The sequence below is a fragment of the Falco rusticolus genome, chromosome 3 (assembly GCF_015220075.1).
Source record: "Falco rusticolus isolate bFalRus1 chromosome 3, bFalRus1.pri, whole genome shotgun sequence".
Lineage (NCBI taxonomy): Eukaryota > Metazoa > Chordata > Aves > Falconiformes > Falconidae > Falco > Falco rusticolus.
In genome coordinates this window covers 19,035,063-19,056,326 of record NC_051189.1, presented here as the reverse complement: position 1 = coordinate 19,056,326, position 21,264 = coordinate 19,035,063, and the positions used below count along the sequence as shown (strand labels likewise).

Genomic DNA, 21,264 nt, shown 5'->3' with positions numbered 1-21,264 from the left:
TGCAATTGGATAGTGGGGGAGAGAGGGCATTTAAAAATGTACATCTGTTTGTAAGATATATTAGTTTAGAAGAGAAAAACACTACTCACCTTCATAAACATAATTGTAATGAAAGAATATAAGACCTGTTAAGTTTTTAATTATTCACAATTTAGAAATATCCTCCAAACTTGATATTCTCACTTCCCAAGTCTTGTAAAAAATGGCATAGCAACTAACATTGCATTCATTAGTATATAAAAAACCCCAGAGAAATATTCTAAGTATATCCTAAAAAGCAGAAGATATTAAAGCAAGGTGAGGATTGATAATTACAGTGTAATTTTTCCCCACAGCCACCAAAACCATCCATTATTGTTTCTGTTCAATTCTCACAAATACTGCTGTTGATGATCCATTTGTTGGTTCACTTGTACCATTAGATAATCAGCCTGGCTCACTTTGAGCTCACCAGCCTGCACTGCTTCTGTCTTATGTTGGATTAGTGGAATTGTTTCCAGCTGTATTTTTGATACCATTCCCATGTTATCCTATTTATAGGAATTTTGTGAAATCTATATAGCCAAACAAAGGATGGACCATGTCTTGCTGGTGTGAATGCTTTTAAAACATGGTGGCTGTAAATCATTGTGGGTTTTTTTTGAAATCACTAAGGCTTGGCCAGTTCAAAATCGTAGAAGGTAAATTCATGGGGAAAATTTACATTCAGTAAATTTCTTCTTAAAACTCCAGGGTTCTTTTTTTTTGGATGGAAGACAAAAAGTAAACATTGGTAAATCATCTGCACATTGATATTGTGCATATTGTGAACTTACTCTATTTGTAGATGTGCATCTTACAGAAATTCTTTCAAGGAAGCTTTAAATTTTAAATTTTAGCTTGAACTTTTGAACACGAGCTGTTCCTTGTAATTATGTAAGGAGATCTATGGCGCTTTCCAGAGAAAGCTGAGTAAAGCTGAATGGCAACGTGTGATTCGCTCTAAAAAGTGGACAAATAGTGTAAAAAATAGCATTGTAAATCAGGAGAATAAACTGATATTGATAAAATCAGCTGAGTTACTCTTGAAAGCACACACTTTGCATAAACGTAAAATGTTAGTCTCATTTCTGCTGCAAACAGGTGATTAAAGTATAAAGTAATTTGAAGGATGCAGAGTTACAGAATCTATTTACCCATCGGCGGGATTCTAGAGATTTTTTACTCAGTCCCAGTACTCTGACTAGCTGCAACCACACGATGGTGCTCATGGACTTTGCTTACTACATTATAAATCGGGGGCGGGGGGGGGGGGGACGGACGGACGACTGAGAGAGAGGGAGCCAGACTTCAGCTGGCTTTTCCTTGTCCTGCCCTGAAACACACGAGCCAGCAGCAGTCACGGATTAGGCTGATTTATCGCTCTGCTACACTTACCGAGTTTTCAAGGGCATTGCAAATAGACCTATCCATCTGCTTCTTTGTCTTCTGGATATTACTGTTTAGCTAAATACATAAATTAGGGACTGAAAAGGTAGGAAATGGTTCATGTTTCACGTCAATGAGCCGAACGTCTTACTGCTTCAGAGGAATTGTTACCTTGCAAACTACTCTCTTCTTGACTGGTGCAAAAGTTGCACCCAGCTGGAGGTGCAGTGGAATAACTGCAGACAGCAGGATCTCCCAGATTCCTCGATCTGGAGATGCTTTTTAGATGTAGGAATGCTTTTTAACCTTTGCTATAGAAAACAACCTGACTTAAAGAGTTTCTTTAAAGCTCAAACACTGCTGCAGTTTTAGTGGAAAGGTATCTGTGTACTGTGGATTTGGACAAGAGCCTGCAGGACTGGGAATACTACATGGCAACAGGAGGTTCTGCTTTACAGTTGGTCCTTGTCGTCTCCCCAAGACTTACTGCCTTCCTCGCCCCTAGAAGGGGCTTCGATTTACAGTAAAAAAGGGATGCACATCTCTGTTTCACCTACAGCTGTTGTTTCTTTACTGTAGTTCTTCGGTGATTTCATTTGTAATTTCATACAGACGGCCAGTCATGTTGTAACGAGTATTTTCATTCACCTCTTAAATTCTCGGGACTTATTAGTAGCCTTAATTGGAAATTCGGTAGCGTATAGCTCAAGGTAACTCGTATTTCTGTAGGAATTCGCAGTGCCACGTCCCCATCGCAGTGTCCGTCCATAGGGCAAAAACGTGCATATGTACTACGACGCTTTTAATCAAGGTTTATACTAAGCCAGACTAGTGCTTGAACACTTTAATATAAATATTTCCCCGATGAATCATTAATCCACACACCGCATTACACGGCACCGGGGGATACTCCCATTCCAAGCCGTACTGCGGAGTAGGCACCTTCTAAATCATTGAAAACGAAGCGAGCGAGGGACTTAGAGGAGAGGAACATGAGTTAGAAGGTAAAAAAAACAGAAGAAAGAGGACACCGCCATGCACAGCACCTGCCCCGCCCCGCCCGCCTCCCCGCGCACCTGGCCGCGCCCCCGCCGCGGAGGTCGGGCTCGGGGGCGGGGGGCTGGAGCTCAGGCACCGCTCATGCCTCTTTTTTTTTTTTTTTTTCTCTCCCTCCTTTATTTTTTTTTTCCTCCCCCCTTCTTTCCACCTTCTGCTCTATAATTGCCCGCCTCCTTTCGCTCCCCTTTCGCCTTATCAGATGCGGCGCAGCGAGGGGAAGAGCGGCCAGAGGGGAGGGAAGCGGCTCTCCCGCAGCCGTCTCAGCACCCGCAGCCACGCGTGAAAGCGAGCGGCGCACGCCCCGCCGGCGGCTCCCCCGCTGATGCCCGCACAGGTCGGTGTGAGCTCCGCGTCCTCTCCTTCGAGAGCTGGGGCGAGGCGGGCGGGGGGTCAGCGGCGGCAGCGCCTCCCGCCCACCTGCCCGGCCACCCCCGCGGCGGCCCGAGGGGAGCCCCGGCGGGGGAGCTGGCCGAGGCAGGAGGCGGAAGGGTGGTGGGGAGGGGGGAGCCCCTTAGAAACTCCCGCGAAAGCCTTACTTCTAAAAAACAACAACTAAAATATAACCGGTCACGCTTTAAAACGGAGGCACGCTTTACAACGTCTCCTCACGGCCGGCGGGTGTTACCGCGGGTGGCTGCCCGGGCAGGCGAGCCCGCCCCCGAGCCGCCGCTCCCCGCCGGCGTGGGGTTCCCGGCGGGCAGCCCCTGCGTCTCGCCTCAGCTCGGCGGAGGCAACGCGCTCCCCCGCTGACCCTTTAACTTGCGGGGTGGGGGACCTGTCTCGCAAACGGGAGGCCCGTGGGCAGTGCGTGGCGGCGGGGCGTCAGGAGCGGCTGGAGCCGTGTTGCGAGGGCTGTGGAGAGGCGAACGAAACGCGCCTGCCGGGTCGTGGCACCGCCGGCGGCTCTGCCGGAGCCGGGACGGCGTCTCAGCCTCGCCGCCGGCCCCTCTGCCGCTTTCCCGCCCTTCCCGTGTGGGGGCGGCGGCCATGGCGGCGGGCCCGGCGGCTCCCTCGAGGCCGCGGCGGTGCCGGGGCAGGTTGCGCTCTTCTCTTCGCCCCGCGGATCGTCGCCCCGGGGAACGTGTGACTGTCCCCAGGCAGCGGGGTGGACGCCGGGCCACGCTGCTCCGTGACGACCCGCCGAGATGGGAGAAGAAACCCAGTTCCCACTCAGAAGGGCAGCACGAAGCCGCCGGCCGTGGGGAGGGGTGGCAGGGCTGTGCCGAGGCGCCTCTGCCTCTCCGCCTGGGCTGGCCGCGTTCTGCGCAGCGCGGGGGTGTGTGTCCCGTTTCTGCCGGGCTGGGAGGCCTTGGAGGCAGGCTGTTCCCTCAGGAGCAGGTGCCCTGTCGCCCAAGGCCGGCGCAGAGGCCCCAGGCAGGCAGGCAGGCAGGCGTCCTGGAGCCCGCCGGGGAGAGGAGCTGTGAGCACCCAGGAGAGCGGGACTCACCTCACGGGCAGGCCTCCCTGCTTGGCCGCGTTTGGCCTCTGCTGCCAGGGCTAGTCTGTCCAATAATTTTTACAAATAGTTAATAAAGAGCAGGATCAATAAGATATTTCTTCTTATTCCCAGATGATGTCAGCCACAAGGTGGCCGCAGACCAGTGGTTACCTTTCCTAGTTAGCTGAACCTTGAAGTGCAGGTCAGAGCAGAGGTGACCTTGTGCCTAGTTTATACAGCACCAGCTGTATGTATCCCAATGAACCACCTCTGCGCAATGACTTTTCTCTAAAAGCATCTGTAAAGAGTGTTTCTATGCAGGATTACCCATCGGTTAGTATTCATAGCTCTTATTTGGGAGGAGGGTTTATATCAAACCTAGCAGACAGGGAACCATCACCGTGAGTGAATAATTTAATGTCTAGGTTATTATGTGGAAAGATTTGCACATCATCAATGGTGACTGCATTGAAGAATGAGTTGTACACTCTTCTTTGAAGAGTCTATGTTTAGTTGCTCTGGGTTGTTCCTGAGTGAAGGGAGAAGCATCAATGCCCATTGTGAGATGCACAAGGGGTGAATTTCAGACTGTTTAAGACCTAACTCTTCGTTTTTCCTGTTGCCTATCACTAGGCAACTGTCTGCCGACTCTGCTGACTCACATGGATCCGATCCTTGGGTGTCTGGCACTTTGTTTTTATGTAGTAGGAAGCCTGTGCACTTTGCTTGGGTTTCTGAATTCCATCTGGAGGATGTGTCCTAAGAACTGGGCATAGCAATACCTGTTTCTGGCACACATCTGTGTTATTGGATCTAGCTGTTTGCCTCTGTCTTGAGAGATCTATACTGTAAAATATAGATTTGTAATATATATTTAATTTGTGTGAAATTTGTTGATAATTTGGCTAAAACCTAGGTAACATCCTGTGGGGATGGAATTCACAGTGTTTAAGACTCCTATATATTTCTAGGTAGCATATCACACATTCATGACTGGGATTTGCAACAGCAGACCTACCAAGTCCTGGGATAATTATGGCAAATCATAAATACTTGAAGAGAAAAAGAGATGTAGGTCTTGTCCAGTTATCTGTTTAATAATAGTTGAGGTACTTTAGTTTGCCTTTTATATTAGATAGTAGTTGTACCACTTGCTTTGTGCCTTCTTCAGAAGACAGTGAAAGCATGGAAGGCAAATTCGATTATGGTATGTTGGGAATGTTTGAGAAAGTGACACAGGAGGTAAATGAGAGGGACCTGCAACACGGAAATATGTAAACCAAAATTTACCAAAGTAAACCTTCAAATGCTGACTCTTTGGTGACAGAAAGAAATCTACTATTAATTATCTTAATCTAATTCTCCTGTAAAACGCTAACAGGAGAGGGCAGCAAAAATTCTTCTTTCTGGCCCGGAAAATCAGCTAAAACCAGTGCAGTAAAGTTGAGCGATAAACAAACATTTATAAGCACATTATTATGAACATGTTGATATATCTTGAGAGGTGCTTCTATATCTGTTGAATAATTGTACTGGAAAGCGTTAAAGGCCAAGTTCAGATAAGGAATTTTGTACTGTTCTTAACCTAGCTTCTGTGGACAGATAAATTACCCATTCTGGAACTTGTTCTTTGGCACCAGAATTGCTTCCTGTAACCCAGCTAGTTCACCTAGGACTACCTTGAGCATTCATGTAACAGAGCTGCACTCTGAAGTGTTGAGGTTCCTAACTGATTGGAGTAAATATTTTTGACCATGCTATTACCTACAAATAGAATTAGTGCTTATTCAGCTGATATGCTGCGTGTCTTCTGAGCTGTGTCTGCTTTAGTCACATTAAGTGACAGGTAGTACAACAGAAAGAGCAGAATCTTTTGAGTAAGATGGAAAAAGGAAAAATAGAGTAGGCTGTAGAGGACAGTGAGAAGAGGACTTGTGTTTCCTCCGAACCAATTTCTGTGTTTTTTGACAACTGATGTGCAAAATTGCTTAGTTGAACTGATCAATGATTATTTCACTGGAGTTATTGAGTACGTCTATTTGCTGTTTTATGGTAGGCTTGCAGGGCAATTCTCATCTCATTTTTTTTTAATTACAGAATCCTGAAATACATAATTTCACACCCCATTCTGGATGCTTTCTGAATAAGAAGTAGATGACTGGTTTAGTCCTACTTTGGTATTGAGAGCTTCAGAGTTCTCTACCAGAGGCATCTTCATTAGGTGCTTGCAACACTGGATTGTGTAGAGATGCCCATTTTAGCTTGTTATGCATAGCACGCTCTACTCCTAGTGCTCATGTATGCTTAAAGTTTTTTTCTTTACATGGGTTGAATTTTCAGAACTGTTGAGTAGCCCAAATGTTGAGTAGTTCTTTGTCCCTTTCAGGTAAAATATGTTTTGGTTATAAAGCTGCTGTCAGAATGAAATCTTGGCTTCACTGATGTCTATAAATTCCTAATATTTTTTAAATGGAATCCAGATTTTGCCCACACTTCTCATTAAGGTGGATACTTTATCTTTGCAGGTTTAATAAGTTTTTGGGTTTTTTTGTTTTCTTTTTTCTCCTATGTGTTTTCAGACCTGCTGATACTGTGTGTATTGAGGGGAGGAAGATGCTTTGTCGGTATGAGATACAGAGCTATCTCCTCTTGGCTTTTTTAACTGTCGCAGTTTTCTTCATCAATGATGCCCAGGGCCAAGGTAAGTCATGATTAAAAAGCTGGAGCTTTTCACTCTTATGTGCAGAAATAGACTTTCTTATTCCAAATGCAAGTGTTACTTCCCTCTTAGTAGGATGTGGATCCGGTACTACTGAAATGAAGCCGAAGTTTTGCTGCTGATCGTGGGGTGGGGGGAGTAGATTTGTGTGCGCTTTGACCCTAGTATCTCAAGTAGCGTAAATCTTTTGGCAAATACAGATGTCTCAAAATAAGTTATACAAAACAGTGATTTTTTTTTTTTACCCATATTTACATGGAAGTACTGATTAGAAATTGTTGTGACTGTTCTCTAAATAATAAGTTTGAAGGACCAGCTATGATATTAAGCTTGTATGAAATGTGTATTTTTTTCTTTGTTGGAACAGTAGCTGTTGTAACACTTACATCATTCAGCATTGCACAGGACTGTTAAATGTCACAGACTACTTCTGCAGCTTTTGAAAAAAAAAATTCCTTTGTGGGTATTAAAAGATACTGCTGAGATTGTTAGGCTTAAATGCTTGTTGGATCGTATTGACAGTGGCTTGACTTCTAGAGAAAATTTATCCTATTGCTTGGGGAAGAAGGGAGGCAGAATGCCAATGAGTTCTTATGATTTCTAAAGAAAGACATTTCTCTCAACTTTATATTTATGTAAGCCCTTTGATATGAGACTGCATAGGCATAACTGGGAGCAGAATTGATCCTGGGGCTCTTCTAAAGCATCTTGTATAATGCATTATTCATGAGCACATTCAGAGATTAGTGGCAACCTGAGGCTTTCCAGGTTCTGGTAAATGCAAGTAGCAGTGCTGTCTGGTCTGCGTGGCACTCAAGTGCTGGGGAAGCATACCATCTCGGATACTTGGGAATCTACGAGTGTTTTACAAGCCTCTCCCAGAACTTAGGGACATATGTAAGCAGTAATATTTAATGTGGGCGATGTGAGGTGAATGAAGAAATACATGTTCCCAATGTTCAACACATCAATTCTGGTCAGAAATGAGGTCCAGAATATTTGTGACTTAATGAGCCAATAAAGCAAAGCATATGTTTAGTCCTCTCTGTATTTCAGTCCTAATACATATGGTTAAGATTTGCAAAACAGGATTGGGGATTGAGATCCATCTCCAGAAAGTTTTACAAAATTCCTTGAGCTTGGAAAACCATACTCTTCCCCCACTCTTTTTTTTTTAACTTGGATTTTATCAGCCATATGTAAGGGAGAAAACTCTCAAACTATTAATAGAATGAAATGAAGGTCAGGATTTTTTCTACAGTCATCACACCAGCAGAAGCTAGAGTTGATGTACTGGATGAATAAAGAACAATACTTCCCTTGTTCTTATACTCTTTCAGCAAGCATCAGCTGCTGAATGCTGTCAGCGGTGTGATACTAAGCTAAGTGGACTATTGCCTTGGCCCAAAATGGCCGTCATATTATTCAATGAGGTGATAGGAAGTCTCTATTCCATGTTCGCAGAATAAAAATATCTCTTGCTACACTTAAAGTAAGGAGATGTTTCTCAAATCCTTTCTTTTCTCAAGGTTGCCACCCCTTGCAGTAAACTTTTCATGCAGCTGGCCAGCTATTAACGATTTAATACAGAGCTAACAGTATGTTTGTCTGTTTTAAGAAACCGTGCACTCTGCCAAGGTGTACGGAGAGCTGGTATTAGTTGCAGTTTGTGTTTCCTTCCTTTGGCAAAGATGTTCAGGTAAAGGTGTGTAATGTGACTTCTTGGAAAGGACGCTATATTTGGGAGACTGAAGTCAACACGCCTGAAGCTACAACTTATTCCTTCAACTGAGGAGCTATCTGCATTGAGCTACATGGTTTCATGTCATTTATTGCTTGAATGCCTTATAAACCACACAGCACCATTCAGTTTTTACTCAACAATTATTCTTTCATCACTGCTGTTTCATCCTCATTCAGCATAATGTCACATAAACAACAGCTTTTGTCTACTTATATTCTTATATAGTACACAAAAATAGTGCTGGGCAAGAAAAAGACACTAGAATTTTCCATTTATTCATAAAGAAACTTGCTTTAAGAATTTTCCTTCTGTATTTAAAGTTGGAAACTTTTCTTTGTGTAGCAATAATTTCCATGTGTTACTAATGTAATTGGTAAGTAATTGCAGTACATATTAACTTGGTCAATTCTTATGACGAAAGGAAATTGGAAGCCACAAGGTTTAGTTAGTATGCAGTCTTAGACTATTGGATGTCTTGGAGAGCTGCACATACGCAGTTTACGGTATTCTTCCTTTCCATTGAGATAACTGAATAGTTCAAAACACTCTTTCCCTAGTTGTCCACAATAGTCATGTATTTGGAGCGCTAATTTACCTGGTGGTATAAACCAAAGTCTTGAACTTGTCTGTAGCTTTCTTTTGGGTGACTGCTCTAATGTTGCTGACGGCCATTCTCTTTTGCATTCCTGTAAAACCACTTAACAAGCTCTAGCTACTGATTTTTATCAGTTAACTGACTCAGCTTGGATTAATTTTTTTCCCTTTCTGCAAGAAGTGAGATTTTGTTCCACAGACAATAAAGGTCCAAAGAAATAAAGATACCCTCCTCAGGTTGGTGAATGCGTAGTAATTCCCATCAATATTTTGTTGTCTGTTCCAGTGTTAGATTTTTAACTTCCTTAGCTATATGTACTTTTCTATGCCAGAACATTAGTCTTTGCACAACTAAGACACAGTTGAGTATCTGTCTGGTGAATAATTCTTTTCTTCCTGATGGTTAATTGCTGTGTGGGAATGTCTGTTCCCTTGCACTGCCACCTTTGATACAAAAAGCACCCAGTGAAAATTGACTAGTTATGTAAAGACTATTCTGGCACAACTCTTCTAGTCTTTCCACATTGTAACTCTGTAGTAAACAGAAAAACTTCTGTGTCCTTCTTTGCTTGTAAGATCTGTGATTGTTTTTTAGGGGCTCCCAAAATTTACCTGGTTTGGTGATGGCTAATAGCAATTATGTCAGAATTATGCTTCTTTGTTAGAAGGTGCTTCCATAAATGCTTAAGCTGAAAGTAAGATGGAATGGAATGACAGCAGAAAGGAGATGGCAGAGAAAATTAACTCTGCAATTCTAAGACATGATTATTGTGTCAATTCTTGGTGTTACTTTGTTGCTGTCTGCTTTGCCTTATAATCCCCATACGAATTTACCATTTAATCTTGGTAAAATGTGCAGCGTTTTTACACTTGCATACTGTCATTGTTCAAAAGTTTGCTATTCTGTAGACCAAATAAATAACAAAAGGAACTGCATAGTTTGCAAATGTCTAGGTATGATTTGTCACTCTTAATCCATTCAGCCCCAATTCATTGCGGTTTATGTATCGCTCAAAGACAGAATGACTCTTGAGAATGAATTAAAAGCTGTAATCCATAACTACAGTCTGCTTGGCTTTCAAAACTTTTTTGCCATAGTCTCTGTCATTTTTTTACAATTACAGCATGCTGAATGTTCTTGCAGAAACCTGCCCAGCCAAACCTTTTGCAATACGAGGGCCAAATTTTCAAAGAACTGATTTCGCATTTGCAGTGATTCCTGCACACGCTCTTGCTTGCAGCCTCTCTTTCTCTAAACTTCAGGGAGGTGACAGGCAGTCTGAAGACAAGGTCTGATAAGGTTGTGCCCAGCAACTGGAGAAATGCATTGTTTGGGTGTAAGCCCTGTGCTGTGAAACAGGAGTTTTTAGTGTATGGAACTGGTGCGCTGCCTGCTGTTTCTGTCCCCTTGCCTCTCTTCTTGAGCTTGTTCTCTGAAGTTTTTGAGAATGTGTAGGTGTTTCTAAGCTGGTTTTGGTGCTTACGTACTCTCTTTTCTGTGTTCTGGTGTGAACTCCCTCAAGGCAGAGAACTGCATAACCTGCCTTTAGTCTGGCAAAACTGTCCCTTATGAATTGAGGGGCTGGATGCAAGGGAACACACTTCTTGTATTAAACCTTCAGATTTTTAATTCTAAGACCCAAAATGTTTTTAATGGTAGATGACATGAAAAAAACACCACCCCAAATCTCAAAAAAACCTACAGCCTGCCTCTTTCTTTTATTTCTTCCCCCAGGCTGTTGGAAAAATAAGCATGTAGGAAAAAGTAATCAGTTCAGGACAGGTCTTTGGCTGCTGCTAGTGCCAGAGCTGCATTGACTGTAGCAGGTCAAATGAAGAGGCCAGAGACTGTTGGCTAGCACATTCTGCCTGTTGACTCAGATGCTCCATATGTTGTAATCCTTAAATCTCAGAAATGTCATGAGAGCTGTTGGTTAATTATATCTAGTGGACCAACAAACCATGCGCATGAGCCTAGTCAATTAAGAGCTATCTTGGGCCCTGGGGAAAAGAAATTTTCACTTCCCCCCTTCACACATTTTCCCTTATTTTATAGACTTAGTAACAGAAACCTTAAGGGTGGTAGTTGCAGAGACATGGAAAGTGAAGGAGACAGTTCAGAGGGTTGTGGAGGTAGTGGGAAGAGGAGGGTAAGATTGATGGAGGTGTGTGTTAGGTTTTTCTAGCCCTTTCTGTTGGTCAGCATCTGGGTAGCTTCCCTGGCTGCATTTCTCTCTAGATCATTCAGTTCTGTGAGCCAAACCCTATTTAAATGTCTGAAGGTTTCCTGTTATTGGCAGCCTTGGATACCATGGGCTGCACAACTAGCAGCTCTGCTTCAGTTGTTTGCTGTGAAGCAGGTGTGTGGCTCCCTGAAGCAAAGCGGCAATGCCATGTAGAGTGTTGTCCAGCACCAGTGGAGCTTGCCTGAGCAAAAGGATGCAAAGCTGTAAAAAAATAGTTTATGAGCATAGACACAAAGTTGCTGATATTGCAGTAACATAGGGTGGCTTTTCCGTTTGTTGCTCTGTGCATTGCTTCACTGAAGTACCACCTCTTTCTGAATCATGTCATACTTTTTCTCATTTCACCTGCTGCTTCTGTTTGAAACCTAGGTGATGGTACAATATAAATAGAAGCCAGATTTGCTTACCCTCCAGATTGCCCTTGTCTAAATCTTGACTTGCCTGTGCATGCCTGCTAGTCTTGCTGAGACTGAAGCAGTGCTTGCAGCTGGGCAAGTCTGTGTGCTGCTTAGGCCAGGTTTGCAAATTGGGCAGCTGATGTTCCCTCTGCCTTGTGCATATCTATCTTTCCTCTTGGTTTTTGTGTCTTCAACAAGGCTTTGAAAATTTGGCCCTGAGTGACCTTAAATGTGGGGAAACGCCCATGATAATGCAAGGTAAAGGAGGCTAGGTAATGCATATTGTCAGGGTAAGCAAGGAGAGCAATTTTAATTCCCATATATTAACAAAGAGCATTTTTATTACCAGCTTTGCCTGCTAAACTAGAGTCTTAACATCTAACACTGTTTGTCTTCCCGTCCTCTGCTGTTAGGTTGTTAGTTTGTTTCTATAAAGGGATAAATAAAAGGTATGTCTGAAGTAGTGCACCTGGGGATGTCATTTTACAAACTAATAAACTGATGTTTGTGACATTTTAAATAACTTGCATCCTTTATCATTAAAATTTTGTGTTGTCTTCCTATATGTGTTTATTTTTGTTTGTTTGAAATTGGTGGTTGCTTTTTATTTGAATTTAAAATGTTGTTTTCTTTCCCCACTTGCAGTGTCCCCACCAACAAGACTAAGATACAATGTAGTCAGTCCTGACAGTGTACAGATCTCTTGGAAAGCCCCAAAAGGGCAATTCACTGGGTATAAGCTTCTTGTCACTCCAAGTTCAGGTAAAACAAAAGTCTCTCTGTTCTCTTTTAAGGTGAAAGGACTGTCTTTCTAAGGCTGAACAGCTTTTCAGAGGCTAGTGTCATCCTTCAGGGCTAAGGAACTCCGAGCAAGCTGTGGCTAACAGAGTATTGGCTGGTCAACAGAAGAGAGAAATTGATCTCGTGGGGGGTGGTCATAAGCATAGAATATGGAAACTGAATGCTTGAGGTAGTAGAAGTGGGTGGGTGCTAGTTATGCTCCATATGTAGTTCTTGGGAATTGTCGCTGATCATCTGTCTCTACCTTTCTTCCAGTGGGGTGTAAGGAAATTCAGGAAGTGTTCAAGGGAGAACATAGGAACCCTATTTCAGCCAAAGCTTTGAGGTGGATCTCCCCGGGCCTTCTCCTATACTGAGCTCCCAAGAAAAGACCAAAAAGATTTTAGACTAAAAATAACCCCAAAACCTTTTAAAATTTTTTTGAATGAAAACTTGAAACATAAAGATAGGCAACAACGTGGCTGTGTCAGGCTACCTGTGTAGAGGTACTACTGTACATACTTGAATTTAGACAATGATACACTTTTAACACATAGCTAAAATACATCTTTGTACATATTATTATACAATCTTTATGTATACATAGAAATGTGTACTATTTGTATTTATACATGAGAATTTCCTTGCCTGAAGGAAGTGGGCAAAGAGGGTATTCAGAGCTGATGTGGGTACAGTGGGGTCAGAACTGGCAGCCACTCACAGAGCAGTGTCAAAGCCTGTAGGTGTAATGTTACCAAACTTGACAGCTTTTTGTCAAATGTTTATTTTTTTTTTCTTTATGAATAGTTTTGCTGGACACATTGGCTATTCCATGAGGCCCAGACAAAAGGCTGACCGATTGACCTTAGAGTGTTTCTACCTAAGAAAATTGGTCCCTGTCTTTGGTTAGGCTGCCTGACTTCTTGGTTTTCCAGGATGCCCTCTGGTCTGGCTGTATGGATAATCTAAAAAGTGGTAACACTTGGGTCATTCTAGAGCTTGATGTAGTTCTAAGTCATTACATTTACTGTGCTGTAAGAAAAGCAAACAAAGTTATTTGTGGGTTTTTTTCTGTCTTACAGGTGGGAAAACCAATCAATTAATTCTTCAAAACACTGCAACCAAAGCAATTATTCAAGGTCTTATTCCAGATCAAAACTATGCCCTTCAGATCATTGCATTCAGTGAAGACAAGGAGAGTAAGCCAGCGCAAGGCCAGTTCAGAAGTATGTGTCTTTTCATGCCTGACATGCAGAATTTATCAGATATTTAATGTAGCATATGAAATTGTAACAAAATCTAACACTAAGTGGGACAATGGAAAAACAGGTTCCTCTGTGGTGGAAGGCTAACCAGAGCCACAGATTTTAACTGGTACATACACAGCTGGAGGCCTGAATTGATCCAGTCGCTCTTGCACAGGAGTTTCTTGCTTTGGGCTATCTTTGTCTGCATTGGTTTGGAATCCCTTTCTTCCCTGTTCCATTATGAAATTAACCAGTATCTCATGGAAAAGAATCTTCAGTGAGTGGAAACCAGAAGGGAAGCACTATATTCTGATACTTTAAAAATTTCCTGCCCTTCGTTCAGCTTTTTATTAAAACATTCTTATAGCTGTGCCAACTGGCAACTAGTTGATAGTTCAATGATACTATGAAAGGCTGAATTCTTAATGATCTTCAGCTGTAAAATATGTTTACAAATCACACTTAAGACTTTTTTTATCTGACCTACACACACTCTTAATATCTATGTCATAGTGATATACATGTCTTAGCTAATTTGTCTTGATCTGCATCTTAAACAGTTCAGTTAAATATGATCAGTGGCGATTTGGTTGATAAAGACAAAAATGTGACAATTTGATAAAGACAAAAAAAGTCTGGGAGTATGGTTGAAAGCCTACTGAATTCCCTTGACACTGAATATTTCTCACTGCCATTGCTAAAACACCTTTCTCTTGGAACCAGCACAAGATAAAATATACTGGTTACTTGATGTGGTTTGTGTCAAAGTCTTTCTAGCTTTTCCTCACTGCAACTCTGTGTTTACTACTTTAAGTTCTATCCCGGTTAGGAAACCCACAAAACCACAGATTACTTTAGCATTAAAGAGCAGCCCACAGAAATCTACACCAAATTCTATAATTAAGTGTGGCTGTTTTTTAAACTGCCTCTATTCTTCAGGAAAAGTAGAGCTGGCAACTTGATTTAAGAATATGAGGGTTATGTTTTATTTAGTAAATTCTTTCTTTGTGACAGGTGAAATCATGTGGTACTTAATGAGGCTGGAGTTTCATTTGACAATATGATGCCTTGCATGAGTAAAACCAGATAGAGCATGTATTCAAATCCTCTTTTGCTCTCCTGTATTCTATGGGTTTTTTCCACTTCTCTGACAAATGGTCAATAATTCTTGAGATGAAAAAAGGTCAAACATATACAAAGCTTGGAGAATATCTTCTGGTTTAGTACATTGGAAATATGTTTTTAATGCTGCTGAGTTGTAATTGATGTATAAAGAATTCTCAAGCCTACAATAAAATTTTATTGTTAAAAGAATATTCCTCTTTATATTGCCAGGTATACTTTCCTATTCTAGTGCTAGTATGTTCTTATTCTAGTACACAGTATGTAGTTAACAAAGATCACTGGGGAATTTTTTCCTTTTAAAACGCAGCTGTAAAAACATGTACTACATCAGCTTTTTGTCAGTGTAAATATCTAGTAAAACTGGTGTCTTCTTGTCTCTTCTTCCGATGTGGTTACAATTCTGACCATTAGAAATAGCTTTCTCAAATCCAGAAATCTCTGTCAGGACGTGATCAGCTTGTCTTCTATGAGCATTTTCAGACTTCTGTTCGGTTTCTCTGAAGACTTGCCACTCAACAGCACTAACATTAGAGGCCATCAAGCAGCTTCTTAGCTTGCTCATAGCCTTTTCTCAAAGGAATGCTCTTAGAAGGCTAAACAATGGCATTCTTTTATACTAGCATTATTCTGGTAATTTCACTTCTCTTATTTTAGTTGGAGTCTAATTTAGGTAAGGGTTAAACTCAGCCTTCTGAGTAAGACCTGGTATTATCGTAGCTTTTATCTGTAACCCTACCTTGGTAGAAGCTGACTCCTCAGTAAGCTTGTGGACCTGAATTTGCTTCTGAATCAGTTTTACAACTGTTTGCTAAGGATGCAGATGATGTACAGGTACACGTGCTGTGTTAATAAGGAGAGGAGACAAACTTCAAGTTTTTCACCAGTTTTCTTACCTCTGTACCTGGAGTGCGAGAGCTGTAGGTCCTGCAGAAGATTATCGCACTGAGGAGGTCACGCTCAGATGTTTGGCAGTGGCTTGTTGTCTTTCTAAGACCTTAGGATGGTCTTGTGATTATATTTTGCATTGGAACTTAGAGCGGTCTTGACAGTTTCAGATATTCCATGTACTGTTGAGTAGATCAGTGAAATCCATTTGACTTTGCTTCCACTTCTATAAAACAGAATACTTGTATTGCCTATTTTATATTATATGTTTCAAGATTCAAACAACCTTCTTTCACACTCTCGCAATGTTTTCTGAAGGATATAGCACAGAGAGGCTGTGATCCTGGCTAAGGGTCAGTGTCTGCCTGGATGAACGTCAGTCATAATCCTGCTCTACATAAACTGAAGTTTTTAATTTGAGCAGAATTTTGTTTTCTATGAAAGATATTCTCTGGTTCATTCCTTTAAGCTGTTCCTGGCCATTGTAGACAGCTGAGACACTGACACCAATAAGTGTTCTAAGAAAATTCTGAAAGGATTTCTTTTTTTTCAAATACGTGACTTTTGCAATGATTTTGCCAGAATTTTTCAGACTGAGTGATACTGGCTACTAATGTAATATTAGGAATTGCTAATCAAGCTGGATTCTGCTTGGCTGTTATGAGAGATTTGGGACATCATAAGGGAGGTATCCCACCCACTTGTGGGACAGGAAACTGTTGAATTCTGAACTTTGGAGTAACTTTGCTCTCATGGGAGTATCTGGTGCCCTGAACACAGATTTGGGCATGGGATCTAAGCTGATTCTTTGAAGAGAATAATGTAACAGCTGGCTTATGTGCTTTTTTGTTGAATGACTTGGAGTGGAACTCTGATGCTGGACTTTCCCCAGCTAGTTTTGCCAATTTTCTGGACTATATTTCCAGTGCTGGTTCTTGTCAGCGTGGGCTTAGGTGCTGATGTCACTGTATTTGGACTCTCCTGTGTGAGGAGAGTCACTTTTGAGAATTTTAATGATGATAGGATGGGGAAAGATTTATAAAAAGTATAAACCCAAAGGGAGGGAGGGAAAACCCTGTAACAGTCACTTGTTACTTAAACATATGGCAACATGTTGCATTGGACTTCTTTATCTGTAAGAAGAAATTTACATGCTTCTGACTGCACTGTGTCTAGTTTAATTGATTATTTCCCCCTCCTTTTGCTTTTCAGTTAAAGATATAGAGAGAAGAAAGGAAACAAGTAAATCCAAGGTGAAGGATCCAGAAAAAACAAATGCGAGTAAACCAGCTCCAGAAGGTCAGATCATACACATATGACTTGTGTGATATTCTGAAAATAATCAACTTTTTTTATTGAACTTGGCCATTGCATAGATTTTCTTTAAGTCAGTACTTCAAATCTGGTTCCCAGGGTTAAGTTAAACAAAAGGGAAAAAATCAGTATTTTCAGTAATATTGGAGAGTTGCTGCAACAGAAGTATGGCTTTTAGTTCTGTGTTTTGCCTTACTACTTTATACAGTAAGCACTGAATACCACCATCAATAGCACAAAAGCAGTCTTTGAGCCTGCACTGAAAAATCATGTTGCCTGTTCTGGATACACTTTGAGTAGTAAAAGAATTGCATGCGCACGTGTGTGTATATACATAAAGATTTCATATCACCTTGGCTGCAAGACAGACTTGCAGTGTTAATTCCACTAAGGTCAAATTGGTATTATTGTATAATTATGTACATAATAACTTGATAACTTTGTCCTAATGTAAGCCATATATATGTGAAAACATTTTAAATATTTTAAGGGGAAAAAAAGGAATTCATTTTTTCTGGTTGCAAGGAACCAATCTTGTGGTGAAATGTGATACTGCTTGTCATGAGAAGCTTGCCTAGTATGGACAGTAAGATATATTTCAAGCTTAATATATAACTATTTCCTGTTATTCTAAAATTCAAATAGCATCTTCTTTATGAAGTAATTCCAACAGTAATTATTCTCGGCAGTTGTTATTTATGATGTACTGAACACGCACAGACAAGAATAGCTTGATATGACCTTAAATAGTCTCTCTGTGAATAAATTGTACAGTTTCAAGGATCCCACTTCTCCTGTCCCTGTTAGCTGTCTTCTACTAATGCAAGTATCAAAGACCTCACCCAAAGCTCTTTGAAGCCCGTGCAATTCTTTCTCTCTTCAGTGGGTTTTACTTCTTACCATACATACTTGTGTCATGTTGTATTTATTAACACTATGCAAGTTTGTTTCCATGCAGCATTTCTCAAGCCAAAGCACCCTTGAATTCATCACACTGGCTGCGCTGGGGAAAATTTTAGCTTGTATTTACAACACTTAAAGAGGCCAGTTATACCTGCTAGTGTGTGATAGGGTAGTGGATAGATGATCTTTCTTTCATGTCTAGAGGAAGACTGAGTTGGAAGAAATGAGAGAACTAAAGAAGGAAAGTGTGATTTCTTAATGAAGGACAAGTGATAAAAGTTGAAGGAGGGAAAACTGGGCCAGTAATAGGAAAATGTTGATTAAATGCAGACAGAGGAAAGTGTCTGCCAGACTGTGGGAGAGGATTTATGCTTATGTGGAGTAGGGGCAAAAATACAGTTGGCAAAAGGAGATTGGATCTGCAGTCTCTTCCTTTTTAGGATTCTTGTTTACTTGCAAAGTCTTTAGGTCAATTGCTTTCCTCCTCCCCAGACAGATTTTTATTCATCTAAACTTCTGCAGTCGTGTCAGGGCAGTTTGTATCAGGGCAAAATACACTTCCACTCAGCCCTTGTGAAAAGCTATTGCCTTACGCATACTGTAGTAGGTTTTACTAGAAAACTGGGGTATATATTTTAAAGAAAGGCAAAAATTACAAACTTCTTGACCATCAAAACTGACCAAAAAGAAAAAAAAGTTATGCTATTTTTTTTGAATTCTTGATTTTTGTTTAGCCATATTCCCAACCCAGCTATATTTTAGTGTAAAGTAATAGACTTTTTTTCTTACTGTCTAGCTATTGCATATTTCTTCCCTTTGTGCAGTATAATGATTATTCAAAGTGATGGAGATTCCAACTGAATGACTTCAGTTGGAATGGGTGTAGGGTGAGAGTCCAAGCAAAAACGTACAGAAATAACAGCATCAGCAAAAAATGTGTAGTTGGGATAGAAGTGAATTCAGAACTGATACACAAAGAGTAATAGTATCAAAGCTTTCCTAGTTTAATATATGAAGACCATTCCACCTCAAAATGAAATTGGTTTAGAAAAAATAAGGAAGAATCTGTAGAAAAATGGATTAAAGAAATAAAAGCAAATTTTTATGGCAAACCCATGAAGAATAAATTGATCCTCTGCAGATGTTTGACATGAAATTATTTGAGTATGACCAAATGAATACAGGCCAGCAGTTAATTGGTTTCATAGCACTTTAGTATATGGCTAGATTTGATGGATTTAATAGCAATCCTGGTACATTCTGTGGCTGTGTTATATCCTTGATCAAATTGTTAAGACCTTAGGAGTTAACAATACAAAAGAAATTATTAAGTAGTAGAATATCTTATCTGAAAACTAGTGCAATCTTTGCCCACAAAACAGTTGAAAACAACTGTTGTCTAGATTGATGGTGTTAGTGGTTGTGGCTTCTGCTCTTGTCTTGACTGAAAGAATAGCAATAGCCTGTTTCACCATTTCTGCAAGTATTGAGTCAAGTTTTGATCTAAGGAGGTGCCTTCTGTGAACATGTGCCCTACTCGTTACAGGAGGATGTTTATATAAGAAGAAACTAGAGTGTCTTTTTAAGCCTTAGAAAGACAAAGGTCATCAGTCATTCTCCTGCCTATGAGGAACTGTCTGGCAAAATTCTCCGGTGTGAATAATTGGACAGATTTGGCATGTAGTAGGCCAGAAAATCTGAAATCAGTGTTTTGGGACAAAGCTAATAAAACAGAGCAATACACTTGTCAGCATGCTTGAAAAAGCATGTGGACTTTGTCAATAATGCAAGGTCTAGTTTGTTATTATGATAACTCATGTATCCTGCTGATTTTCCTGAAAGGGACAAAAGGCACATAATCATAGAAATCTGTTGTTTATAAATACTTAGCTAATATGCTTTCTTCAGGGTCACATAATAAACCCCAGAATTTTCACTTGCAATTTCAGTGGGGCAAAGATTTCAGCATAACCCTTCTACTCATGGAAACCAGCTCTTCACTAAGAAACACAAGATGGGTATCAGTATTAATGATTTGAAATGGTTTCAAAGCTTCTCGTGCTTATTTTCATCTGTGGTTTGGAGGACTGATTCTGCAGTGCTGTCTGCTATTTGATTACCAACAGTCTGAGGCTCTGGGTAGTGCTTGGAGGTGTGGATGTCTTCTAAACTCCCAAATCTACCTTTTTCTTCTGTCCTTAAATTAGTTTGTATTGGGTTCACTCTGTTGTTATGGAACTCTGTCAGTGGCTTGTGTGGCTTGCTAGTAATTTTTCCAGCAGCTTCAGTAACCTAGATTAAAATTTTCCATCTATTCTGTCCTGCCCATTCAAGTAGTTTGAAAAGATTTACTCCTTTCTTTCCTGCTCTAAGTACTATGCTCTTATCACAAACAAACCTCCAGTGTATATCTAGTAATGTCATTGTGCCAAATTAATTCAGGTTTAATGTCTATCAGTCATCCATCAAATCTTTATTTTATGTTTGATTTCCAGAAACTTTCTTTACTTCTGCACAACCACTTTCAAGTCTCCAGTCTCTGTTTTTCTAGATATTTCTATATTTTTCAGAGCCTGTTGGTTTTCAGCTTAGTGATTTATTGCTGCTCTGTGTGTTCATATTAATAATGTCAGAAGCCTTTTCTCTTTCTCTCTGTTGAGATAAAGCTCACAGACTCAGCTTCTTTCAGCACACACTGATATTTGAGTACTTGTACCCTGGCGCTTCTCCAACTCCCACATGTACAAAGCTCCTTTCTGTACAGTGACAGGGGTTAATATATTCTGTGCCTTCTCAGATTTTTTTACAGTTTCTCAGAGAGCTTCTATGAGTGATTCTCTAATCAAATACCTTTGGGGAGGAGAGAACCAGTGTTTTGACTATATCCTGTGACAAATATGCCAGAATATTTTGCTGTGTATACGAAATGTTCTTAGTCACCCATTTCAATAAAAACAAAATGTTGAAGGCCAGTTTCATTTTCTTGCTTTTGTGGGCTTTATTTTGAGGGTTTTTAGTTTAGTAGTATGGTGGCTTAGCCTAGGCTAGCAGCCAAACTCCCACCTAGCTGCTTGCTCACTCCCCTCCCCAGCAGGATGGAAAAGAAAAGAGGAAGAACAGGAATGAAAAAGCTTATGGGTTGAGATAAAGACAAGGAGACTGCTTACAAACTACCATGGAGTCAGCTGGGGGAAAATGTAATTTATTGCCAATTAAAATAATTAAAAAAAAAAAAAGCCAACGCTGGTAGTGGGAAACAAAACAGACAAACATTAAAATAACAGCTTTCTTCCCTGCTTTCCCAGGCTCAACTTGACCTCATTCCTCCTCCCGGACTCCTCCCTTGTTATCACTGCAGGTTACACTCAGTCCAAGTCCCTTCAGAGAGGCAGCAAGTGGTGCAAA

At 40.9% G+C, this 21,264-nt stretch overlaps 1 protein-coding gene across 4 annotated transcripts in view; it reads left to right on the top strand.

Annotated features, from left to right (window-relative positions):
• The first annotated feature begins 2,608 nt into the window (after positions 1-2,608).
• COL14A1 (collagen type XIV alpha 1 chain) overlaps positions 2,609-21,264 on the top strand; it is a 123,460-nt gene continuing 104,804 nt past the window's right edge. For 2 of the 4 annotated variants that reach the window (XM_037381269.1, XM_037381271.1), the window contains exons 1-5: positions 2,610-2,800; positions 6,484-6,605; positions 12,251-12,367; positions 13,468-13,611; positions 16,855-16,941. In XM_037381269.1, the coding sequence (XP_037237166.1) occupies positions 6,518-6,605; positions 12,251-12,367; positions 13,468-13,611; positions 16,855-16,941 (436 nt within the window). In that variant the 5' untranslated portion in view covers positions 2,610-2,800; positions 6,484-6,517. Of the gene's footprint in view, positions 2,801-6,483; positions 6,606-12,250; positions 12,368-13,467; positions 13,612-16,854; positions 16,942-21,264 lie in introns of all 4 variants that reach the window. The other 2 variants (XM_037381270.1, XM_037381272.1) reach the window with 2 other exon arrangements.